The sequence below is a fragment of the Sceloporus undulatus genome, chromosome 2 (assembly GCF_019175285.1).
Source record: "Sceloporus undulatus isolate JIND9_A2432 ecotype Alabama chromosome 2, SceUnd_v1.1, whole genome shotgun sequence".
Classification (NCBI taxonomy): domain Eukaryota; kingdom Metazoa; phylum Chordata; class Lepidosauria; order Squamata; family Phrynosomatidae; genus Sceloporus; species Sceloporus undulatus.
In genome coordinates, this window is record NC_056523.1 from 57,016,986 (window position 1) to 57,044,771 (window position 27,786).

At 40.5% G+C, this 27,786-nt stretch overlaps 1 protein-coding gene across 2 annotated transcripts; it reads left to right on the top strand.

Moving 5' to 3' along the window:
* Positions 1–6,814: 6,814 nt before the first annotated feature.
* On the top strand, positions 6,815–25,642 carry DNASE1L3 (deoxyribonuclease 1 like 3). 2 transcript variants are annotated; one of them, XM_042455951.1, is made up of 8 exons: positions 6,815–6,980; positions 9,157–9,245; positions 11,000–11,083; positions 15,129–15,241; positions 17,966–18,078; positions 19,010–19,167; positions 23,725–23,821; positions 25,199–25,642. In XM_042455951.1, exons 1-8 carry the CDS (start codon positions 6,849–6,851, stop codon positions 25,307–25,309), a joined length of 897 nt encoding a protein of 298 aa, XP_042311885.1. In that variant the 5' UTR covers positions 6,815–6,848; the 3' UTR covers positions 25,310–25,642. The 2 variants fall into 2 exon arrangements, with proteins under 2 accessions (XP_042311885.1, XP_042311886.1); XM_042455952.1 differs by lacking the exon at positions 11,000–11,083.
* Positions 25,643–27,786: the final 2,144 nt, after the last annotated feature.

Consider the following 27,786-nt stretch of genomic DNA (forward strand, 5'->3'; position numbering starts at 1 on the left):
AGCAGTAAGCACTGAGAATCAGAAAACCAGAGAGTTGGAAGGGGCCTCACATGGGCCATCATGTCCAACCCCACTCAGTGCTGTAGAGCATTTCCAGCAGGTCCGTCCTCTTTCTGAAATCGTCAAGTGAAAGAGACTCCACCTAGGTACTTAGTTCTATTGTGAGACTGTTCTGACTGTCAAGAAATTTCTTCTAATGTTCAATCTAACATTTGTAACTTAAAGGCATGCAACCTGGTCCTTATCTTCTGGGGCAGCAGAGAACAAAATGCACCTTCCTCTTTGTAACAACCCTGTAGGAAAAAGCAAGCCCCACAGAATCCAAAAGGACTTACACTCAAGTAAGTGGGTATCCAATTGTAGCCTTATAATGTAATGCAGTACTATATGCATGTATCCTGTGCAGGCTGGTTTCTGGAAGCATATTAATGGGCATGTGAGCATGGCCATGCATGCCAATGTGCATTATAGAGAACAGTTATGAGGACACAATAAGCATTAATAAGTGATCCAGCATGGTATAGTGTTTTGAACACTGGACTATACCTCTGGAGATCAGGTTTCGATTCCCCACTCAACCATGGAAACCCATTGGGTGACCATGGGCAAATCACACACATTCAGCCCCAGAAAACTCTGTACTAGGTTCACCTTAGGGTCTTCATTACTTCATTAATACCCAGCTTGCTGGAGGCAATTGGCTTACACTTAGGGAGTGCTAGTTCACTGATAAGCGATATAGAAATGTACTTGCTGTTGCTATTCATTAGTTGTAAATTACTTGAAGACACACAACAAACAAGAACAACATTAATAAATGTTCCCCTGTGTAATTGCTTCCCAAGCTGTCTGACCAGCAGTTATTTTTTTCCCAATGTGCCAGGAACCAGTACCCTATTTGTGCCTGTTGGCTACCATTGTTTTATTCTTTCCTAGAACTCCAGTGCTCACAATCCTTCAGGAGAGAAGGTTAAGCAGAGTCTGGATAGCCATCTGTCGGGGATGCTTTGATTGTGAGTTCCTGAATGGCAGGGAGTTGAACTGGATGGCACTTGTGGTCTCTCCCAACTCTATGATTCTATGATTCTAGGGCAGAGGGAGGGGAAGGCCAAGGGAAGGGAGGGAGGGGTGGCAATTATTAAGGGGGCAGCAACAATAGCAATATTTTGCTTTCTGCCTCAGGCAGCTGGAAGACTGAGGCCACTACTGGATGCTCTCCACAGTGGGAATAGGTATACTTATTTATGTTTAGCCAGCACAAATGGCAAACAGTTGTTTGAATTCATTGCCAATAAGAATGAATTTCTTTGTATTTAAGGGTGGAAAGAACATGAGATTTAAAACATGTTGAATGCTGGGGAAAACCAAAACAGATAAATTTATTCATTCCTAGAAGTAAGTGTATTTTACCAAGAAAAATGGTTGCAGTAAAGCTGCCCTCTGCTGTCTAGTCCAAAGGTATCAGTCAAGGTTGTTTGTGTTAGCAAGTAAAAATACTACTCAGTCAATACTGAGTATCCAAGAGTGAGATGTGGATTTGAAATGTTTTATAGAAGACAATATCTTTTTCATTCCACCATTCCTACAAAGTATCCATTAGAAACTCCTGTCACACTAACTTGGTAGTTCTTTCTGGCTCAAGGTTATACCTGTTATACTGCTTCAACCACCACCACCACCATACCTTTATTTCAGCCAACAGGCTATTAGGCAACACAATATATATATCTATAACATGTTAAAATAGCACTATAAAACAGACATTCATAGCAAACTCCTAATAATAAGTGATGTTTAAATATTATATTGTATTATAAAAACAAATATTCAAGACAAACATACTTATAATCTTAATATAGTGTTAAGTATATATATAATCGTTTACAAATACATTACCTGTTCGTTTCTGGGCACAATTCAAAGTACTGTACTGATCATGACCTATAAAAAGCCCTACATGGCTTGGGTCCAGACTATTTGAGGGACCGTATCTCCCCATATGAACCTGCAAGAGCCCTAAGATCTTCAGGAGAAGGCTTTCTCTCAGTCCCACCAAGATCACAGGCTTGCCTAGTGAGGACACGAGAGAGAGCCTTCTCAGTGTCTGCTCCCACCCTCTGGAATGCCCTTCCGCAGGAGGCTAGATTGGCCCCCTCCCTGCTGGCCCTGCACTGGCAAGCAAAAACATTTTTATTCAAGCAAGCTTTTTAAAATCATGCAGGCCTGGTTTTATTGGCGGGGGGGGGGTTGTTTTAGATTATGTGTTTAATTTTTGTATGTTTTATGTGATTTTATATTGTATATAAACGTTTTAACTGTTTTGAATTTTACAAGATTTTAAATGTTTTATCTGTGAGCCACCTTGGGTCCCTTGAAGGAGAAAGGTGGCATATAAATGAAATAAATAAATAGATGTTACACAGTTTCATTAAAAAGGGACAAAGTGGATATTTGTACGAGTACTTAGAGAACAATAGACAGGGCTGTTTGTTATGAATGGGTCATAATCTTATGAGTTTCAGCAGCAGAGAGGAAGAACTTTGCCACTGCTTCTGTTTTACTTTTCTCAGTCAACAAATACACTAAGTACCAATAGAATGGTCGACTTGGAAACTTAAGCAGGAGGAGTGAAATTAATCTTTGGGGGAAATCAGAGTGGCAAAATGTGTCTTCTTCCCAGCAGCTTGGGAGCATGGCATACACACAATACATGCCCCCAAGATGCTGGGAACACGCTGTGAAGCCACCCCACTGCCCACACAGCAGCAGTTTTTCAGTGCTCCAGCGGCACGGCATTTAGACACCAGACACTGCTGGAGCTCAAAAAAAGCTGCTGCCATGGTGGCAAAGGCACCTTTTCCTGGCACAAAAAGGAGCGTGTTTCTGCCACTTCTAGCAAGGTAGAGGGGATAACATAAAATAGTGCTATAGTAAACATAGCTTGGTATTTGGGGATGATCAAATTTTGTAGATAAAGTGCCCCCTCTCAAGATTAAATTGCAACCCTAGGCTAATGGGAGAACAAGTTGTGTGCGCAGAGGATAAAGAATATTGTATATCAATATCTTTTATATGGCTCGCCAAAATCTGCTGCGCCCTGGGCAAATCATGTGTAATGAGGAAATTGTTTGAAAAGCCCAATCTCTGCAATTTGTCCCTGATAGTTTTAAACCAGAGGGTGGTATAATTGTCTTCCATTATGAGATACGAATATCCAGACTCAGGGCCAACATAGAAAAGTTTAAGGCCCACGTCCAGGCAGTACATTCAACTGAATGACAACCTGCTTCAAGCCATAAAACAGCTGATGGCACACAATTGGGTACACCAAATAATTTCCAAAGGTAAACCAAAAGGATCCATTCTAACACTAAAGAAAAACCTGTTATCCAAACTGCTTGTTATACAGTGGGCCTCAGTATCCACTGGGGTTTGGTTCCAGGACCTCCCCATGGATAACAAAATCTGTGGATGCTCAAGTCCATGAAATATAATGGCATAGTAAAGTGATATCCCTTATATAAAATGGCAAAACCATGGTTTGCTTTTCGGATTTTTTTTACAAAAAAATATTTTCAAGCCATGGATGGTTGAATCAGTGGATGTAAAATCCATGGAAACAGAGGGCCAGCTGACCTTCTCCTCCTGCTCCTCCTCCCCTGTTTGTTTCTATGTAGATCAAGCTGTTTCTCTTCATATGCTCCTCGATCCTCTAAATAAGTTCAATTTTTCTATGTTTAATTGACAAAAATAGTCAGCCATTATTCTTTGGCCTATGCAATGTATGCAAAGATAAAATCAGGGAGTTCTTTCTTTTCTTTTTTTTTTTTTTAAAGGAGTGGTGCCAGTTTAACATTCTCAAAAAGACACTTTCTGGTGCTTTCCCTTGATTGTCCTCTCCTGAACTGTAAGCCATTCCAGTTAGACTGTTGTTAAAGAAGGCAACTGCACTGTATATGCTATTCTTCCCTTATCGCTAGCCTCAGACTTCCTGTTTATAGAATAAATGCCAGGTGTCTGCACAATAACTTCATCTGTTCCTCCTTGGAAATCTCTTTTTAACTTCTCTGTTCTGCTATGAATTCCCCATGTGGCCTTGGGCTTTTATTTTAAGTTTCCTTTCCTTCTTCGATACTTGCATATCTGTAGAGTGTAGATGTTAAGTCCATGCCTATGTATGCATGCCTACATATGCCCATGTAGGTGCATCACACTATGTTCAAGAAGACTTACTCCCAAGTAATTACAAATTGCAGCTCTTAGCTTTAATCCTCTTGGTGAGTTATGTTCCCATAACTAGGTATTATACCAGTGGAAGTATTTTGAGGGTCACTGCACAAGGAGGTATCCAGTACCTCCTTTCCCATCCTGCCCAGCTAGACAGTGGTTAGGAGTGGAGTTGCACCAGGATGTTGTCCCCCTGCTGTGGCACATCTGGAGGGGAAAGAATCAGCTTTTATGCTACATTTATGTTGGAAGTCCAAGAGCAAAAGCTGCTCCTTCTTCTTTGGCTGTAAATGGCAACCAGATGATACCCAGACACAACTCTACTCACCAACTGGTTGGAGGGATATGCCTGACTCTACCCAGGTGCCATTGAACTGCCAATATTAAGTATTCTAGCAGAGATTTATGCTCTGTCAGCATAAGAGTCTGTAAGAGTCTAGCTGTGAGACAAAGTCCTTCAACTTTGAAAGTCCTAGAATCCCCATGCCCAGAATGTGGAAGAAGAAACCCATTTCATTTTCTTTCTTGCATCCAGGGGGACTCATGAGAAACATCTGGGATGATGTCATTGGTAACTTCATAACCTGTTAATGTAATCCCCTTGAATTATGGTTTGGCCCAGAAGTGGCTGTTCTTACTAGCAGTTCAGTTCAGAAAGAGAAAGATAGACAGAATGGTGTTGCACTCATCAGATATCAGGATGAGGCCCTTTTCACTTTTAATATGGTAACAGGATTTTCATTCATGTACCAAGGAAGGGACAGAAGGGTAAATTCCTTATGTTGTTGTTATTGCTGTTGTTCTTGTTATGCATTTTACCTATTTTTTATTTTTTAATTATGGTAGGATTTTAAGATATGCCTCCAAGGTTGCTATATTGCTGAGTAGCACTTATAGAACAGTTCTGCAGTCAAGTCCAGCACTGGCACCTCATTGGATGCATGGGAATTTGGTGACATTCTATATGCTTTTAGTTTAATATATAACTCATTATATTGTGGATTTTTTCAAACAAGTATTTTTTAATTAAGTTGTGATTTCATTTGCAATATTCATTTATGTTTGGCCTCACAGAAGACAGAAAGAAGTACATTCACTAGGGTAACTGTCTCATTTTGCCTAATGTTGATCCTGGTGATCTTCACGTAGATGTATAGTTTTCTACAGAGTAGGCCCCTTGTTCACATCACATCACCAGCATCTATATAGAAGTAATTGTATATCTCATCAGGCTCGTTCATGATAAGTAGAGAGGTCTTACTTCAAAGTGGATAAGTAGGACAAGGTTCAAGCCACAGGCTACATGTATTTCTCATGTGTGGTTGTAATATCGTAAACAGTTTATCTTTAATGCTTTTCTTTTCTTTCTCTTCAGCAGAGGAATTTCTGGTTCAGTAAAAGGTAGGGTCATAGTAGTGAGCCTGGACATGGTTTCCCTGATTAGCTGTAGTAGAACTGAGTGGAACAGAGCTGGCTGGTTTCTCATCTTAACCTACCAGAATAGTAAGATAATGAGTTCCTTAGTGTGAAACACGTGCAAAATCCCTCAGAGAGATGCAGGGAAAAGCCTAGTCCTATAATTTAGCTTCAAGGGCCAGCTTTATCAGGAAGAGACAGTAAAATCAGGAAGTCATCTGGTTAACTTTCATTGCTTTCAACTTCTGCTTTTGTATACTTCTCCATTTTGTGTTTTATATGGATATTGTGGACAACAAGCAAATCTGCTTCCTCACCCTGAGAAGTACCCATTGAGTCTTTCAGTTACTAAATCAAAGGCAAGAGAGAGATGAATGAGGTTGCATGTAGAGCTCAGGAAAGATTGAGGGAGTTGTATGACAACTCCTCTAATTCTCCAGCCAGCATGTGTGAAGAATTTGTGGAGTTCCCATCCAAGATCTGTCTGCATTTGTGTCCAGGGGTCGTTGGGTGGTTATAGTTCAGTGGTAGAACACACACTATACGTATAAAAGCTCCCAGATTCAGTCATCACCCTTTCCAATTACAAGAATTGTGATTTACAGGAAATGGGGGGAAAGTCTCATAAGTACCACTGCCACCAAGTATAGCCAGTTCTGAGACAGATGAACTAATGGATAGATACATTCATGGCTTACTTCATCATGGTTTCTCCCCCACTTCTTACTGCTCGGACTGCCACTATCAGGAGTGGATCAGGATGGAAGAAAAGTGACAGGAGAGAGGCCATGATAATTTCTGGAGTGATAGGCATGGGGAGCTTTCAGTTTCACTTTGTATGCTCTCATTGCTTCATAAATCAGGGCCTTTCCATTTATATATGACTGGGACAGACTGCAATTTTTGCTGTCATACACATTTCAGATTATATGCTCTCCTGAGGCTCCAACTGACCCGACTCAGTTGAGGAAGTTGGCTCCAATTTCAGGTAATCCCCAAGGCAGAATAACAAGTTCCTCAGCAACAGATATTAATCTGAAAATAGGGAAATCAATGGACTGGAGAGGAAGCCTGTAATATGCCTCATAATTTGCATAGTGGCTGTGAAACATATAAGACTTAAATTCCATTGGTTTATTCTGTAGAGTGAGTGTTGAGTGAGAGAGACAAATCTCACAGCATTTTCTTTTGGCTGACTTTGAAAGATGTTGTGCATCTCTCTGTTTCTGCTCCTTGCTTCCCATGCAGCTTTGAGCCTAAGAATCTGCTCTTTCAATGTGAGGTCATTTGGAGAAGCTAAGAGAACAAGACCAGAAATCTTGGACGTCATTGTAGAGGTATGTTGTTCACCCTCTGGAATTACAGAAATAGTTGGATGAATGCTGGCCTTTTTGTGTAACTCATCTTTCAGGATATATTATCTTTACACAATGGAATTCCAGGTTAGTATACTGCTGAGCACTAATAAATCTGGTGTGTTTCTAATGGTGCAAAAAGTCTATTTGCAGACCTGTATTTGGTAAGATTAATTTACACATTATGTCTAGAAGAAATGAAGCTGGATGTGGGAGAGAAATTGTTCTCTTTTCATCAATAGTCTCATAAGATATTGTTTTGTTACTGGCATTCTTGATTTGGTTTAATTACCACAATGATGTACCTGGTCCCATTGGGGAGAAATTATCATCCTAACAGAAAGTTGGCCTTATGCAGACAAAAGAGATTGTATAATAAAATGTGCTGCAAGGAAACAAGTGATTTAAGCTTGTGATACCATTCAAAAGCCTGATCCTCTGATGCGCATAAGCAAGAATAGTACATAATCTTCATACTGCATTGAACTCATTTGAAGCCATTTAATGCTTCTAAGTAATAAAAGCAAATGTGTAGGTGTAACCAGTGTTCAGAATCTTTCATTTCTCAGAAAATCATGTTTTTCACATCTTTCTATTTGACAATGACAAAAGAAGGGAATGTGCAGCTTTTCTGTGTCGGTTATTTCCATATATTGGCTTGCAGTCTTGTTGCTATAGTGTGTTTCTATTTAAATGATGGGCAAAAAGATTCATTTGACTGAATGGACTGCATGGATTTACCTAACTATTCAACATGCAGTATGTGACTGCTAAATTCAAGACAACATTTGAAAGTTTCTAAGGATCTTCTGCCACAGCTAGCTATAGCCTCAAGAAGAAATATACAGGTAATGAATGCCACATTGATCCAACAAGAAGCTAAAGAAAGTATACCTTCATATGTTCAAAGAAGCACCATGCAATCTAGGTTGCAGAATGAACTGGGCAGAGTTTGGACTACAAAAATACAATCCCCAGCCATGGTTTCTTTAAAAATAAAAAGGTTATACAGGCATACTTCAGGCAACAAAGATTCTGACAGTGAAAATTATTTTTACGAAACACATTTTATGCCTGGCTGCCACTCACCCCTTATCCTCCTCATCCTTTCTTCAGCTGGACTTTTAAACAGCATTGACATGGGGAGAAGGTAAAGCAGGATGAGAGAAACAAATACATATAATGTTAGTTCACAGCAGCAGTAAGCAGTGCAATAAACAAGTCTGAGCTGGCAAAGAGCAGGATTCTGGTCTAACATATATTACCTTAACTGTGCATGCCTGCCTATAATAGGCAAGCCAAACAGTAGTTCCCTCCAGAATCCCCCACTGAATGTAATAGGGGAGCATAATTGTTTTGTGAACAGCAAAACAAAGAGAAAAGGTGAAAGCAGATAAGCCTGCTTCTCCAGCCACCTCCAGCTTGTTAAAAAAACATAGATCCGTACGTGTAGCCACCAAAATCACAACAAAAGTAGAAGTTGGTGCAAGAAAAAGTAATCCCTGGATGCATTTTGAAAAAAACGTTCAAATGCTCTCTAGAAGATTCACCATGTTTTTGTTTTACTGCGTAAGGTTTACATGATCTTTTTGTTACATTTCATATGTGCATATTATTAATTTTGGACAAAACACTCACTGAAATATGTTTGCCTGCTCTTCTTCTTGTGGCATAAAAATCTATCTCTATATTCTTTCCATGTTATGTCTGCCTCTGGTAACAAATTGTCTATTAAAGAAGTAACGCTCGGAAACATGCCAGCTGCATTAACCAAGGAATGCCTGTAATGGCAACCAGACTTACCTGTGATTCCTCATTAGAATTCAGTCACACAAGTATGTTTAAAATGGGTAATATACAGTAAATCTGTATTATTGTGACATGGACCTTAAGTAACGAGTTCCCCCTTTTAAAAAGTTCATAGTACCCATAGAATTAAGTTTCACAGGCAGGAGGCAGATTGTGTCTGTTTACCATCTCCTGTACAAGCATCACTGAAAGACCAGTATTTTAAAGCCTATAATTTTTCATGGATATAAAGGTTCTGAGACAAGCAAATCCTATTCATGTCATTAGACTTTACTCTTCTCATGCCTTCTAACCTTTCAAGTTTATCTCATGCAAGGTCTCTGCAGACACTGTTTGTTTACTCCTATAGATTATATCTCGCTGTGACATCATGCTACTGATGGAAATAAAAGACAACAGGAACAGAATATGTCCTTCTCTGTTGGAGAAACTGAATGGGTAAGGTGCAGAATTTAAATATATTTAAACCTGCGGTGTCAGACACAGACCAAATACCACTGGTATTGATGTACATCTCATAGTTGGCTCTCCATTTGCTTAATACTCCACCAGTTGCCCCAAGCACATTCCCTCCTTTTTGGGACATGTCAGATCTAGGAAGAGTGGAAAGGAAATCTGGCTAGTCACTCTGTCCCTCCCTTCTTTTCCGTTCCTTGAGAGACAAAAGTAGCTAATTGATAAAAGAGATTACTACACATGACTTTTAAATGCAATTCTTACTATTTTATTAATAGTGCCTTTGGTAATACTTATCACACAACGTTACCTCCAACCCATTGCTACTGTGTCAGCCAAGTGTAGTAAGGGCATCCTTTTCCATTGACAGGGGAAACTTGTCAATAGCTTCCAATTGCATGGCAGTCCCAGAACTCCTCAAGTGAGAAATGTTGTTGCCACAGCAGTTGCAAAATTGGCAGTCACACGGTGTCACAATCTCCTCCTCTCTCCCTGTCCCTTTGTCACCATCCCCCTCACTATTCCAAAGTGGCTCATGAGATAAAGTCCAAAGTGAAGTAAGTCCTGGAGAGACACCAGCAAGAGACTTAAACAAAGAGCAAAGAAGAAATCCTCTCACAACTGTAGCTGAGGGAAAGGAGCAAAATGAAGCCACTATCCCCAAATAAAAATTCTGCCTCCCAAAATGACATTGTCCTTCAGCCCCCCAAATTTCTAGCTTTGCAGAGAGTGAGACAATGAAAATGCCACACCTAGAACTTTTCAATTTGCTATGTTCACAGTCCGTTCATCACTTTGCCTGCCCCTCAACTGTATTTCTAAATTGCCAACTGACATTTTAAGTTACTGCTATGATAGAAATTTGGGCACTGGAGGAAAAATTCCTTTAGGGGCAGAATTATTATTAGGGAGGGACTGGCCTTATACCCTCCTCCCATGCATAGCTATATCCTTCTTTTTACCATGTGTAAGACAGTTACATTATATTAATTTGAGTATGCTCCAGTTTGGAGTGTCATCTCTAGCTACAGTTTTGAGTTACAGAAACAGGTCATGCAGCAGCATACTTCATGCCAACTGGGGAAATGAACAGAAATGTCTTAGCTGCACAGTCCAGCTCCTACCCATGTTGGGATGCACCTCTGGTCCCAGTTCTGCAGCTCCAATCTTCCTGGAATCTTGACATCCATCAAGCCTCAACCATTCCCCTTCTCCCATCTTCCATCTTCCAGGGGCTTGCAGGACAAAACATTGACAGGTGGCCATTCTGGTTTTCACTGGGGTTCTAGTTTGTAAAAACTCAGTCAGAAGATTTCCGACCCTCCCTCAGTTTACGAGGTCCCAGCCACAATTTCAGCTTGCCCACTGACTCTTTGTATTGATTAAATGTTGTCTGGACACTAAGCCAAATAGGCAGTTGTGTTATTCAATCACTTTTCAGGTTTGTTGTACATAATAAAGAACAGAATGAGATTAAAAATAACAGGAGAATGGGGTTGTCACAGGTTGTAGTCTAAAACATCAGGTGCGTGCCAGGTTGCCTAGAGCTGGGATTATACACCCTGCGCCTCCAATAACTAACCACTGAACCATTCCTTCAGATGACAGGACCAGAAGCACTGAATACTGTTTTATTTTATCTCACTCTTAGGTATAGATAAAGATATATGAGACAGAGATAGAGGGAAACACAAAGTAGATGTAAAGACTGAAATCAGTTTCATTTTTCACCTCAGACGTTCACAAGAACAGTACAGTTACATGGCCAGCAGAAGACTAGGGAGAAACAGCTATAAGGAACAATATGCTTTTTTCTACATGTAAGTAAATTCCTTTGCTGTGTGTGTGTGAGAGAGAGAGGAGGGGTGTTTAGAAAATGTAGCTTGGCATGGCCTATTTTTACATTTTTCATTCCTTGTAGACAAGGCCCTATTATATGCATAAGAATCTTTGTACACCCTTTGAAGATGCTGTATAAATAAGAATATTTGTGTGTGTGTGTGTGTGTAACAAAGACATAAAATACTGATCAGAGGCAACCAACTGATTTGTCAGATAATAAGGTTTGGCTTAGAAGCCTAGACTTCTTGAACATCTTGTGAACTGTGAAACAGTTTGTATAACATCAACCACATCTTGAAATAGTAGGCTTAGTTGTACAAAGTTAACTTTTGCACTGTTTTACAAAGGCTGATATCAGACAAGCAATATAATCCTATACATTACATATTCACTCAGATGTTCTGTACGTAGCTTCCACTGATTTCAATGGCACTTATAGCCAACTAAGTATTTAGAACAGCAATTTTTTTTCTATATTTATTTTATTAAGTGCCACCTTTATCCCAATGTTGGGTTTCAAGGCAGCCTACAAAATATTAAAATGAGTACAGATTAATATGCATACAAAAACATGAGTAAAAATAGAAAAAGGTTATTTTAAAATGGAATTAAATGATCAATATAATTAAAACCATTAAAAATCCATTTCAAACTGCAGCTAAACATCAGCACGACAGCACACTTTCAAAAGTCCATTGCAAACAATTCCTAAAAGCTTTTTCATATGCAAGGATAATATAGCTATTGCACAAAAACCATGCTAAAGAATGGATGAGTGAGTTTCTTAAAGCATTCATTTCAAATAACAAAACACCTTGCTTTGCTGTACTTTTTCCCAGAGTGTATACAACCATACAATGGTTCAAGGAATTGCAAAGCTAAGTAGAGGCTGTTTTCAACAGAAAGCTTCCTTCAAAAGAGTTATTTGGTAAAAGTTTCTGAAGAAAGCCATTAAGGCATTAACATGCTTGAAAATGAAGAACACCACCTTGCAGTGCTAACAAATGTCTATCTTTACCAGTTAAGGATGAAAAAAAAAAACATTCAAAAAGCTGTGTTGCCTCAGACCAAAGGCTTATCTTGATTAGCATGAACATACACTGACCCACCAGATCCATACAGATCCATGGATTAGGTGGGTCCATTTGGATCCACCTAATCCATGGTTAACTCACAAACAGGACATGAGAGAAATGACACCCTCCTTCCCCCTTTCCACTGGAACCTGTATGAAAAGGCCTACTGCAACCTTTTATGGCAATTGACAATTCAAACAATTATTTGGAATCCAACCACAGTTACACCTTGCAAATATGCTTTATTTATTTGCAATTTCTCTTTTTTTTCAAAGAGTCAAAAGAGGAGCAATACTCTTCGGACCCTCATGTGTCACAAACAATATCATACAATATAATACAATATATACTTTGGCCTCATTCCCACTTAATTCAGTTACCAGATAATTCAGTTTCCCATCCAAATCGAAGAATCGGTTCAGTAGCAGAGCGTGGTTCACACTATATTTGCGCTGATTGAAGTTCTCTTCCACAAGCCTCTCCCTTCCCTGCCAGCAGTCTCTCAGAGCCAAAGAGCTCCCAGCCTTTGCCACCACCTCCTCCTTCCCTCCTCCTTCCTTCCTTCCCTCCCTCCATCCTTCCTTCCCTCCATCCTGCCATGGTTGCCTAGAGGACCAGTCTCCCTGTCTCTGCCTGCCTCTCTTCCTCAGCCATGACGGGGGTCTTTGATCAAAGGGTGCCCGCCATCCATGCCGGCAACTTTTGCCCAGCACCACCATGAAAGGCCACCCACCCCAAGAGTCACCCACTCTGCCCAAGTCCTTCACCACTGACACCAGTTAGGGGCTGGGGGGGCCTAATGCTTGCCCTCCTCAGCCCCTTAAACTGCCAGTACAAGGGCTACCAGGGCAGGGCGGGCACCCCAGGATACCTGAGCAAAGCCTACTCCAACTGCACCAGCTACACCAGCAGCCCCTACCACCACCAGTACAGCAGCGGGGGCACAGAGCGAGCCAGCCAGCCAGGTGAGTAGGATCCAAACCCAGATTTGAATTCTCAGTGGTACTCATTTGCGCGGAACCGCTTTATCAAAAAAGATGCAGCAAAAAATCAGCGTCTTTTTGACACGGGTTAAATGGGCCTAGAGCATGGCCACCCTTTCAGAATCACTCCAGCGATTCAGATTAAGTGGGAACTAGGGTCATTTGAATCAGTTCAAACCGATTCACGATCTGATTTAAAAGGAAGTGGGAATCAAGCCTTTATATAAATTTATATTTCTTTATGTATTTATTTATTTATACAATTTTAAATTATGATTACATTTTAAGCTATGTATCCAGATTTAGTCTCAGGAGCTGCGGTGCTGTGACTCACCTTACGGTAATTGGTGAATTGAGACCCAACTAACAACCTGGTACCTGGTGGCTTCCTTGTCAGTATCGCAATGAATCTGCTCTAGATTATAGTACAGTATTAACTTTAAAGGAGCTGTCCAAGTGCTGAACCTAATTGGGATGTTCTTTTAAAGTTCAGAGTAAACCTCAGTGTGGATTAATTGGCTCATTGCCATGGAGGCCACCAGTTGACAAACCCTTTTTGGGCTTCCATGCAGCAGGAGGGCTTGGTGGAGTGGGAGTGAGGAGTGAGATTTGTGGTCTCAACTCCACATGTTTAAAGATAAATAGCAGTTACATGGGGTGCAGCAATGCCAAGTGACTGCAAAATGGAGAGGAATCAGAGACAAACAGTACAAGCACAAGCAAGGAAGGCATTCTCAGAGAATAAAGAAGGGAACAAGAGTTGGCTCCCCTGCATTCTCTCTGACTGCTGAAGGCGGTAGGGTCTCTTCCTAGATACAGAAATGAGTATCCAGTATCCAGAATTCCAAATCTGAAATACTCCAGAATTCAAAATTGTCTTCATGTGTGGCTGAGATAGTAACACCTTCGCATTCTGTTGACTCAATGCACACAAACTTTGCTTAAAATATTGTGTATAAAATTAACTTCAGGCTATGTGTAAGGCTATGTGTAAGGTTTATAAAAAACATATATGAATATCATGTTTAGACTTCCGTCCCATCTCTGAGATATATCATTATGTATATGCAAATATTCCAAAAGCCAACTTTATATTTTTAATGTTTTATACTGTTTTAACGTACTGCTCAGACATGAAAGTCCTGCTGGGTGCTTTGGGCAAGTCACACTCTTTCAAGCTACCAAGAAGACCTCAAATCTCTTCTCAATAAATCTTGCCCCTCCCCAAAAAAAGAACTTACAATAGGGTTAATTTGCTTTTTTTTTCTCACTTCCATGGGGCTCCTGCACCCCTAACCCTAGCAAATGTGGAAGGCCCACTGTACCTATTCGTTATGTGCCCAGGTTAGCTTTGCTAGATGTTGTTTAAATGAAAAGGCTAGCATTACTCATTTGGCCTTTTTTCTTCTTCTGTGAAAAATGGGAAAGAAAAACTTTTCCAACAACAAACCAACTTCCACATCTTGCAGATTATGTATTAGTGTCACATTTTGTTACATTATACCACTGTATCACACTGTCTTCATTTGCCAAAGCACTATGCTTTCTAGCATTTCTCATACATATCAGTCTCCTGGGAATGTGGAATCTGTTGCTGTTTTTTAAACATAACTCTGAACATATAAAGAAGATGCTATGATGGTTTTCTGCTTCAGATCCAGGTTATTGCTGGAATGGATTTTCACTGCATTGACACAGCATGCTTGAGGTTGTCTGGAGCTTTAGATCATTAGCAAAATCTCTATTATGCATCCAGAATGTCAGACTAAATAATAAACCCATTTTGGGTCCTTGTCCTTGCTGTGTTTTAATTGTGGATTTTAACTAGTTTTGTCTGTTAGCACCCTTAGATTTTTTTTTTCTGAGCAGAAAAAAACCCTCAGTACATTATATTCATAAATGAACAGGACTAAACAATCCATACTGGAGATAACCGATCTTCTATATGTTAAATTATATTGCAGACCAAAAATGGTATCTGTGAAAAAAAGCTATCAGTACCCAGATGTGCAACCTGGCAATGAAGATGCACTATCCAGGGAGCCTTTTGTTGTTTGGTTCACTTCTCCAGGCACTGGTTAGTTATGTATGTATGTGTGTGTGCGCGTGCGCATGTGCGCACCACTGTTATACTCCAGCTTTCCTTAGAGAACCTATTACAGTGTTCATGGTCCTTCTTCCCATTTCATAGTAACCCCACAAGGGAGGTCAGGCTCAGAGACAGTGACTGGCCCAAGGTCTCCCCTGTGAATCAGTGGGTGGTAAATCCAAATCCAGATTTCTGAGTCTTAGGGTGACCACCATTCTAATCACTATATCCCACTTGCTTTGCTGCTGGTAAGCATTCAGTATATTCCCTTGCTCATATACATAACTGGAGAACCAAACACAGATACAGATTAAAAGGCGGACTGGGTAAGCTTCGTGTTTATCTATTTCACTTGAACATCAATTTACTCTAACAACTTTACAATGGTTTAATGTATAGTTTCACAGGTGATCTGTCATCCAGGTAGTTTACAGGGACAGACCTGTTTGGATTCAGCAGCAGTGGAGCTAAACGTTCAGCCTTCAGGGCACTCTATTGGCCACAGAGGACATTTGGATCCCATACTCTGTAGTTTATTTAACATGATAAATAATCCACCCTGATTTAGTCTTCCCTACACAGTTCTAACTCTGTCATTCCATTTTAAGTGTCATGTTTCCACTGTAAGGATTTCTATGATTTGTAGTTTATGGTGGGGGATTTAGAATTCTCAGCCAAGAAGCTCCTCTGGTTCCTCTGACAAAACTAAAAATCCCAGGAATCCAGAGGATGCAGCCATGGCGAGTCAAGTGGAATCATGGTGTTATAAATGTGTGGCATGAAAGAGCCTCCAAAACATATTACAAACTGAAACATTTAGTTGAAATGGACTTAGGCACTTAAATAAGATAAGTTAGATAGTCTGAGCACTTCATAAGGCAGTCTGTTAAGAATTTTTTAGGCTTCAAAGATGGATACTGTGAATTCCTCTTTAGAATTCCTTGGTTAGAATCCAGTAGGGGTCCTATGTATATGCTTCTATGGAAGCAGCTGGACCTCTCCCCGCCCCATGCAGAACATCCACTCAGTTTAAGGTCGTAAAAGTGAAGTTCCTCACATGATGCCATTGAGCAAACAGGTGTGTGTCATGTAAGGTTGCCAGGTTTTAGACTTCAGTACAGAACAACCTTCTCTGCTACCCAGCAAGCTCAAGACAGGCTTCTACATGTGTGGTAGGCCTATATGGAGCCCACCTCAAATCTTGTGAGAAGGATATATCTCGAGAAAGTTCCAGGCTCCTGCAAGATCTCATGGCAGCCTAGGACACATGCAAGAGGTAAGATTCCCATGTGTCTTGTTTTGCAGAAGACATGCCATATTTGAAGCCTAATCCTGTTCTGGCTTGACTTGCTGAGAGTGGGTGCCAGTCACACTGGCAATTGGCCAATCTCACAACAGTTGGCATGCAACAAAATGGCTTCAGACAGGGATATGTCTGTGGCAAGTGTGGTTGGCACCTGCTATTCCTACTCTCAGCTCTACAGGGGACTGAAAGAGTGGTATCAGGCATGATTTGAGCCTGCTCTGCATGGCTGGATGGAAAGAAAGAAGAAGAGCAGCACTGTGCAAGATCCCAATAGGCAGACTCACAGCATTTGGTATGTAAAGCCATTTTGCTGTGAACCACATGTTTACTGGTTGGTTTGTTACAGGCACAGCTGGTGGCCACTAGATTTGTATCTAGTCTTTCCAACATGCATATTGGGATGAATAAAATATGCTGGTGCAGTTAGTTCTACTGGAGAAGCTAAATGAGCTCTTGACCCCAGCTCAGTGTCCACCTAGGAATTATCTATAAATCAGAAAACCCAGTGATAATTTTGCCTTAGGGTTGCCATACATTGGAAATGACTTCAAGGTGCACAACAACAACACTAAAATGAAGGAAGTATGGCATATAGATGGAATACATTTCTTTAAAAAAATCCAGAACATAATTGCGTTTTGGGAGTTTAAATCTACATGTAGATGCATGTGACGCGAGAACTGACCCTAACGGTCACAAAGCCAAAATGTGTTGTTAAGATCACTGTTGTCCTAGTAATTAAATGGCTGTGGTCACCAAAATATAGTGTTAACACAGAGGAGACTTTTCAAGGTATTAAGGTACTGAAAAAGAAATTAATACCGTTCTTCTGTCTCTGAAATATTCTAGTCTAAAATGCTTGGAAAAATTCAGGCATCACATGTCTGCATGACAAAACACTCAAATATCCACAATACCTAATGGTGGAATCAAAGCAGTACAGTTGGCCATCTGTATCCATAGATTCTGCATCCATGAATTCAACTATCCATGATTCGGATGGTTGAAAATATCCCCCCTCCCCCCAAAAATGAAAAGCTAACCTTGATTTTTCCATTTGATATAAGGGATACCATTTTACTGTGTCATTTACTATATAATGGGACTTAAGCCTCCACAGATTTTAGTATCTTTGGGGGGTCCTGAAACCAAACCCCAGTGAATACATTGGTCCCACTGTATTCATGCAACTGACTTTTCCTGGCTCCTCCAGCCCTGACCAGCCACTCCCGTGAGTCAAAAGACCCTCCTGAATGGCACATGAAGGGGCTTGGTGAGTTGCAACAAGACAGGGAAACTGGGAGAAATTAGTGAATCTGCTTTATTACATGTGTCAGTTTCTAAGATCTTGATAGGGAGATAATAAAAATGCCAATAATCTTCAAACAATATGTTTATTTCTTAAGTGGCTCAGGAATTTGTGATCATCCCATTGCACACAACACCTGAAAAGGCTGTGCAGGAAATTGATTCGCTTTATGATGTCTACCTGGATGTAAAACGACACTGGAAGTCTAAGGTTAGTCCTTTTCACCCTAGTACATTTTCACTACTGAATGTAATCCTAAGGTTAACTCTGATCAGAGCATGTAAGGTTCCTGTCCTGGGTGTTACAATACCACTTCAGACTAATTCAGGGGTTTGCATCTGCAGCAGGTGGGAAGGTGATTTTCCTGGCGCAGGATGTTTGAGATGGCATGGTTTGCTAAAAATGCTGAAAGGAAAGGGAAAAAAAGGGAAAAACTAGAAAGGATAAAATATTCATTTCTAGTTTTAGAAAATGAGATTGAATTTAGAGAGAGGCATTGATAATACTCCCCATGAAGCTCTAGTGCCAAACAAAACTACAATCTCAAGGATTCCATAGAATGCAGCAAAGCAGTTAAAGTTGAATCATAGTGCCATAATTGTGTGGTGTGAAAGGGCCCAAGAAAATAAACCAATTCACTCTTTTTGGGGGGGGGGATCGTGATCCAGAAAATCTGATTTGGAGCTAAGGATCACAAAAACAACTGGGGGCTCACAAATGGGCTCAGGACTGCACTTTGCCCACCTTTGCTCTTGATTTTTCAGTCCTTTCATCTCTCCCAGTCACCCCCCCACACACACACACACACACATATACATATACACACACCCTCTTCACTTTCTTATATTTTAGTTCTCTGCTGCTCCTCATAGATTTCTCTTGGTACTGAAAAATCTACACAGGTAATTGTGGCTGGAAAGCAGAAATCATCCATCAGTTTGTGAGTAAGTTTGAAAAGTCTGCACACCCTGCCATGAGAAGAGTAGCCATGGTTCTGGCACCCAGTCAGCCCCTTTTGTTCATCTTCTTTAAGTCTCTCCAATAATTTTAAAAATTGAGAGTAAGGTGTTGCCATACATTTCTGCACTCCTCTCAGCAATCCTTCATTTTCAAGATTGTCTTTAACAATCTCACTGTTTAGAATTTCATCTTCATGGGAGACTTCAATGCTGGCTGTGGCTATGTTCCAAGGAAGCAATGGAAGAACATCAGACTAAGAAATCACAGTGAATTTGAATGGCTGATTGATGATCAAACTGATACAACTGTGAAGGCAAGCACCCACTGCCCTTATGACAGGTAAACTCACTGCAGAGCTGAATCATTAGTATTGCATACAGCTGTTGCTGTTATTAAACTAGCTTTGACCTGTGGGGACCCTATGAATGAGGTCAGCAACAGTCCCACTCAGGTCTTGCAGGCTCAGGGTTGTGGCTTCCTTGAACCAGTCACTCATCATGCTGTTCCTTTCTTTTCTCACTGCCTTCCACTTTTCCCAACATTAATGTCTTTTCCAATGAGTCATGTTGGCTCATGACATGCCCAAAGTACAATAGCCTCATTTTAGTCATTTTGACTTCTTGGGAGAGTCCTTAGTTGCACTTAGGAGCTGTGCACACTGGCAGAAAGGCTGCCATGGGGGCGGAGTCAGGACGTGACATCCATATGACGCACACTCTGGCTCCACCTTCACAGCAGCGTGACGCTGCGCACTGCGCCACATAGCACGCGCCATCATGGTGCTCCTCTGGCATCACCAAAGGAATGTCGTAAAGCCGTAAAGGACCACAGTGCTCCTCTGGCAGTGCCAAAGGAGCATCATAAAGCCATAACGGAGCACCGTAAAGCTGTGGCGCCATTGCTATCACATCCTTTGCAGGGTGCAAAAAGAGCGGCTCTTTGCAGCTCCTTTTTACGCCCTACAAAGGCCAGATTGAGGCCACAGTGTGTGGTTGCCATGGCTCCAATCTAACTGTAAAAGGGGTGGCTGCAGGCTGCTCCTTAGGGGTGGTCTGCACAACCCCTTAGTGCCTCTGTACTATACAGTGCCTGCTATCTGGAATGTTAGATGTTTTCTTGTTAAGTTTTTTAAGCAACACGGAAGATGGTTTTGTTAGGGAAATTAGTGTTTACCTAAGGCACAGTGGAGATCATATGATCTTCAATAGATTGGTTTGCAATGCCCATCACCCTTCAACATACTCACTAAGGCAGCTGGGAGCTAGAGTCCAGCATTTGGATGGCTTCACGGTTTCCAGCCCTGGCCTAAAGCTATGTTGCCCATTCTGTATTGAGTGATTATTGTATACTAGATCTTTCACTGCATGATCAATTGGACAGTGTCACTGCCCACTATTAAAGCATGGATTGCCAATTTGTGGCACAAGGCTTGGAGTTTTGGGCATGCCTTAACAGGAGCAAGTTGGCCCATTAGACTCCATAACAGGCTCAGACTTTGAACTAGTCATGTTTCAGTACCTCCTCTGCTGCAATCCATTCACTGAAAACCAGAAAAAGAAACAGAGGCAACTAACCAACTAGCCTATACAGCTATATAACTATGCAGGAATAGCCTTTACAACCAGACATCCTTGGACTATAGTGCCTTTACCAGCTCTTCCTGGGATATCCAGACAGAAAACCTTTTGACCTTCATGGAGTCTGCCAGAATAATCACCTGAGCAGAATTATCAACATGAATCAGTTGCCCAACTCATGTCCTTTTGCCCTCTCCTTTACTCTTGCCAAGATTGCCTCTCTTCACCTCATTTCTGACACAGCTGGCAAGTGAGGGCTTTGTCTCATATGAGTGTCCTCCTGAGTCAGACTACAGCTTCCTTTCCCAGCAGTGTGCCTCAGATAGTGCCAGAATGATTAGTGATCTCTAATCACAGACTCTAATCATAGGATTCTAATCATAGTCCTGCAATGATGAGCAACAGTAGAAGTTCCCCTCCAACTGTTCTTTGCACTAAGGTCTGTACAGACAGGCAGGTAGCAAAAACTTTCCATGGCTCTCCAGTGGTATGACCTTCATTTAGTTGAGAAGCAAAAGTCTGATCCCAAAGGATGTACAATTCATATCTATTGTTGTTAGCATCCCTGCACATGTGCAGTGAGGACAGAATCAGATCATGACCTTCTTACACTTCTGGCAAGGCTTGCTTCAAGTTCCCGTGTTTTTGTCTTGTTTCACATTATTTGTTCATTCATTACCCTTTATTTCATGTTATTTAGGCAATTCACATTACTCATTAATTCATTTGTAAATTCTGTATTTCCCCATATTTACACATCTCTCAGTTGACCCTGGATTGGGTTCGAATTGACCTAGCATTGACTTCAATTATGTATGATAACCTCTCGCACAACAATGTAAATGGACTTTCCAATTTCCCCCGTGTGATAACGTAACTGGTGAGTTCCTCCTGTGTGTAGCCTACTCTGCTACTTCCTCACCTATATAATGGCAATGTCAAGTGTGATTCCACTTTCTCCTAGCCAATTACTCTCCTTCACATAGCTAGTGACTATGAAGGGGGGATATAGTGGGCATCAGGGCCCCAAGCCTTGAATGGGTGGAGACTGCCAAAGTAGATTAAAACAGTATTAATTACTTTGAATTCACATTCATTCTAATAAGCTTTCTTTTCATTGAAGACTGTCTAGCTTTCATACAGACTAAGAATGCATCCACACACTGTAGACATAGTGCAGCTTGACAACATTTTAACTGCCGTGGTCCATCCTACAGGATCCTAGGATTTGTAGTTTTGTGGGGCACCAGCATTCTTTGGCAGAGAAGGCTAAAGAGCTTGTAAAACTACAAATCCTAGGCTTCCATAGGATGAAGCAACAGTGCTTAAAAGTGGTATCAAACTGCATTATTTCCGCAGTGTAAATGAATCCTAAGTGAGAGCATAATGTCCCTAGGATAATCTGCACTATGTATTTATACTCTCCCCCCCAGATCTTTCAAAATGAAAGTAATAAAATAATGGCTACTGGAAAATAGTGAATGGGTGAGGTGCTTAAATGACAGTTTGTTATCCTCCTCAACCTCCCACAGAAAGATGAACAAAGAGAATAAAGCTCTTAATGAGTTTAATTGCAAAACCATGGAGATTATTCTGTTTGTCTTGGCTGCATCACAAGACCCTTCCTTTTATTCCACAAGGCCCAAATTATCACAAGATAACTGGGAAACACTTAACTGTTGTAGTATGGTTTTCAGGAACACTGACTATGGCCTGTTACAGACTGCCAAAATAAAGCTGCTTCGGGTCTCTTTGGAAGGTATGCTATTTAAATGATGCATGGGTCCTAAGAATCTGGAAGCTGCACCAAAGCTGCACTCCAGTGCTTAGGAATGGAGTGTGGCTTTGGCGCGACCTCCGGACTCTTAGGACCCATGCATCATTTAAATAGCATACCTCCAAAGAGACCCGAAGCAGCTTTATTTTGGCAGTCTGTAACAGGCCTATGAACGGGAAACCCCTTTGGTCTTTGGTTCACATCTTTGGTCAACCAAAAAACAGGTCTTAGGAAAGTCCCAGAATCCTTCAGACAGCAGAGCCACAGGGATCTTTAGAGGAAAAATGTTAATTGAATGAATGAATGAATGAATGAATGAATGAAATATTTATTTATATCCCGCCTTTCCATTTTGGGGATCAAGGCAGGTAACAGCATGATTTATACACTACACAATAATAAAAACAACAAGACCTATGAGACCCTGACCCAACCCTCCCTTCCAAACAGGGACACCATAAAACAATCCAGTGATGACAGAATATGCTCAGTAGTCATGAGCCAGAATCATTTTGGTGATTTATACAACCAGGATTTACACCAGAGTAAGGACTTTCTCCAAAGTTGTGCAAGAAGATATCTATTACCTCCTTGAATAATACTTACTTCCTGGATGGGTGACAGGAGCCAAATGACAGCACCCTCAACTGAAATGACTATTGAGCAGCCATGGGATTCTGCTTGGGCACCTCCTGGTTGCTGTAGAGCTGGAGGAAGTGGAGCAGCCTTTGCCAGTACCAAAAGTCCTTTTGGTACTGGGAATGAATTACACTTCTCAAAGTAACTTTCCAAGCTCTAACTAAAAATACACTAAGGATGTGAGCCTTTATATGGCATAGCATAGCATAATAGTTTGCCTGTGTCATTCAGTGCTACACTGTACACCCAACTCACTGTTCAGCTGCTGCAGCTCTCCACTAGCCATTCTTCAGCTGGTGGAGAGTGAGGGGTGGGGATAGGCAGAGAGATGTTTGGCTGCATTTCCATAGAACATACACAGGGTGATTTCATCTTCTGCTGAGGCCTCTGGAGGTCTCAGCACCTGATGTAATAATTCTGCATCTTCTCTGATCTACCCACCTCCTCTCTACCAGCCACAGAATAGGGGGGGGGGGTTGCAATGGCTGCACCATGGGTGCAAGACAGGGCTTTAATCATTGCAGAGAGTCGAAGGGAATACCAACATCCATAATGACCAAAACAAGAAATATGCAGACGTAATGTAGACCCATGTCTGCTTAGACCACTAATAGGATCACAACCATTGTCTCAAATTAAATAGCTAACAACCAGTTTCCCTTTCATGACATCTAAACTTTTCTGAATGGTAGGACTAGTCCTGTGTAGAAGGGGAGAGAGGGATTGTTATGTGCCCTGTAATTTGCTAGTCAGAACGTCAGCTTTGGGTTGTGATTCCATCTTTCTCTTTACCCAAGCCACCACTCTAAATTGCTCGATTTTTCTTTCTGAAACTAACAGACGTCTTCTATTACTGCACAGATGGCTAATACACTGCGGTCTTGTTTTCACGTATTATTATAGGATTGTGCTCCATGGAGATAAGCTCATAAATGCTGTCGTGCCAAACTCAGCAAATATCTTTGATTTCCAGAGTGCCTTTGCAATGACTGAAGCACAGGTTTGTAACACATGGGCTTGATTTCTTTTTTCTTTCCTGATCTGAGTGTGCATCTGCCAGTGATTGAGTCCACAGCTGTCCTGCATCTGAACTGAGAAAGCAAACTAAGGAGTAGGACCAGGTGCAGGGTGTGAGAGAGCGAGATTCCTCAACCAGCTACTTAACTAAATATTTTTTTTCTGGTCCATCCCTCTCATACCTGATAGAAATGTAATTCAATTATGTTCATATCACTGGCATAATGAACGTCTTTTTCTCAATGCAGCTGATGCTTTAGAAAGTTAATGAGGGGGGGGGGGGGGGGAACAGATACAATAATGGCAATGAAGTCCAAATCATGACTAAGTATCAATCACAAATACAAAACACTTATGGATGCATAAATTTAGGAGTCTTCTCATCAGGGTTTCTCAACACTCAAAAACATGATTTTCTACCAATTTTCAAATCTTTGAAAACATTATTTCCATCCCTTACATATACATTGTGTTCATCATGTGCAATCTTAGGTTCTCTTTTGTTATATATTCCCCTGTGTAGCTCACAGAGAAGTTCAGATCACGTAGTTTAGTGGTAGATGCAAGGTACAATTGACTGTCCCATGTTGGTGCATGTTATTCAGATGCATCCATAGCTTTCCTGGGCTGTTTGGGTCCTTTTAAAGCAAACAGGTAACTGTACAGCTCAAAACCAGCCTTTCTGATGAAGCAGAGTCAGGCAGCTGTTCTAGGCCAAGATCCAGTGGTAATGCAGCAGAACATACAGCTACACTGCTCCAGGGAAGGGGTGCATTGTGCAAAAAGGTAGTGAGTTTCTCCTTCTGTCACATCCACTAAAATACATATTCTGGCTGAAGGTTATGCTGGTGCATATCACCAATAGGTTCCAGCCTTAGGCAGCAGATGCTGCCAGGCAGCAGCGACAACACTTCCCTCATATCTCTCTTGAGTCCCCTGTACATTTATATCTGTTGAGTATCAGAACTGTGTACAACATGAACAGTAGTTGGTTACCCTTGAGGTGGTGGAGGATACTGTCCCATTTCCATTGTTGAAGCAAAGTTGGAGTGCAACTTCATTTGGTTTTTATATGTGAAGTGGTGGGCTGATATCTTGCCTGTTGCCCTCAGACAGTAAAATGTCTTGGGTCAGCTGTGAGAGAGCTTTCCTATAATGATGGCTGTGTTCTCCTTGAGTTAGAAGAAACCAGGGACTGGTGGAGATTGGTCTCTGCATGGCTTCATGTCACAGCAAATGGCAACTGTTCAACACAGTATGTATTTTCCCCCCTCACACTTGTGTATTGTATTGAAACAAGGACTGAAGTACATGTTGTCTACCATAATTACATAATTTATTCTGTGACATTATTTCACAGGCTTTAGCCGTGAGTGATCACTTTCCTGTAGAGTTCCAGCTGAGAACTACCAAATCCTCTCCAAGAAGGACAAAACATCAGAGACATCGCAGAAATAAAAAAATACTTTAATGGGCCACAAATCTACAAAAAGCAACATCTTTAAAAATAAAAGAAAAGAGCAATATCCATATTAACATTTTAAAATGCACATCTCCTTCCTATATGAGATATGTCACCAAAAGCAAAATGAAATGCTTGTGTTATTCAAAATAAACTACCAGTATTCTAAAATAAAGATGCTGAAATTAACGTTGACATAAATGAGACAGCCTGAATGCCTTCAAAAGGGGTTATTTGGTGGAGATGTTTATTCAGAATTGCTTGTGGTCTCTGTTAGTTCATTTAGCTTCTTCAGCAAAAAAATAAAAAAAAATAAAATAAAATGCCAAGAACTAACAGCTACACACACACACACCTTTTCTTTCTTTCTTTCTTTCTTTCTTTCTTTCTTTCTTTCTTTTTGCAACATTCTCATATAAATCTTGTAAACATGCACAGCTGCATCACCTCTTTGAAGTCAGAGACATGTAGTTGATTTGGGTAGGGCACAAAATAAAATCCATCGTACTGAATCAACAAATGGGTTCAGGCCACAGAAAAATACATACTTTAATCAAGCACAAAGTCCACAGTCAGGGTAAACTAAGGTGTACCTATGAAGTCCCTCAAACAATTCATTAAGCAGTTTATCTTTTTTTTTAAATTTAAAATTATTTTATTGACATTTTGTTAAAACAGAAACAAAAGAAAAAAAGAAAAGACTCCAGAATATGATTATATAGGTTGGTTTGTGTGTTATATGATATTATATGTAATTTGACTATCTCTTGTTTTTTGTAAAAACTGTTGTTGTTTTTCCTTGTATATTAAGCAGTTTATCTTTGCCCTTAAAGTTATGTGTCTTGGGATAAAGGGGAAATAAACATGAAAGATTATCATAGATGTGCAGGTACAATTAGTGTTGTGGTGCTAAAGGAGATTTCATCTCACAGCTTGATTTTTCTTTGATACACAGAGTCTTTCTATATGAGGTGACAGTGAAAGTTACCCTCAAGTCAAAATGATTAATGACTCTGGTGTATTTTTGTCATTTTTTGCACATTCTGTTTTTTCTTCATTCATTTTTGGTTGTTGTTTTCCATGCCATGCACCTGAATAGAAGTATTTTAATGAGTCAATTCATACTCCTTTTCTACAGTACGTTAACAATCATTCTTGTCAGCCAAAATCTCTGGAAAATGTCTTATGGAAGAGTTATAATAATAATATTAATGACTTATACTTATATGCTTGTGTTTGGTAGACACTCTCATATATGTCTCCTTAGTAGTATTTTGCTTGTGCTTTATTGTCTGTTCAATTATGATTTCTTGTAAATTATAATAAAGAATTATTTAAAAAATCATACTCAAAAGCGTGTGGGAATCATGTACAGGGTGTTCTTCAAATATGAGCATTTAAGCAAAAAATTAAAGATTGGATCACATGTCAAATCAATGTAAACCTGGTAAAGGCAGGTAAACTTGGTTTACCTTGTTGATGGAAACCTGGCAAACAAAGAACCCAAGGCTATGAAAGTGAAGTGCAAAGTTCTGGTCCTAGTTATTAATTTATTTGTTAACATAATTATATCCAATATCCAAGGATAAAATCAATTTGAACTGTTTAAAAAAAATTAAGAGAAAAATTAATTTCAAGACTACAATCATATTGAATCATTTAAAACTTTAAGTTGTTGATAAGGTTTAAAACAATTTAAAATCACTCACATGCTCCAAATGCCTGAATAATCCGTGCTGTTTTTACTTAGTGCTGCAATGATATTTCCCAGGCAGTTAAAATGGAATCATGGTGCTATAAATGTGTAGTGTGAAATAGTGGCTAGTGTGTGCAGGTACTAATCAGCTTTATTGCAGTCATAATGCCTGACAAATAGAAATGGCACATGGGGACTTTGACATGATGAATGACAAGAAAGCCCACAACAGCTAGAATCATGCTTACCCTTCACATGTGTGTGTTCCCCTGTAGAAGTAGTTGGGCATTCCTGCCCAGCGCATAATATCTGCATACAATTTAAAGTTGCAGAAGTAGACTTGTATATGCAGTGCTATTGTGCATGTGGATTATCATTCGGTGTACATTTTGTTCCACAGTTGGCTGCATTTTCAGGTGTATATTCAGTTGTGTAACACTGCCATGTAACACAAGGATTGCATAGCACAGCCAGTGAAGAACTCTTCATTAGACGTTTTATGCTATACATGGGTGATCTGAGCTCTTGGGTAGAGAAAGCACAAAATCTTGGCTACAGTAATCCAAAGTCTCTTTTTCTGTATAATTTCACTGTTCTTTACAACTGGAATATTTTATATTAGAGAAGTAGGCTGGAAACTGCTTTACCTATTTAGATGAAGTGAAAGAAGTCAGTTCAACTGGGAACTGGTATGCAAGGAAGAGGATGTTTCCATCCCACTCCCACCAGCAAGGCTGTGATGAGAACTTCCAACAGACCTGCTTCTCAGAGTCACAGCCTCACTTGCTGG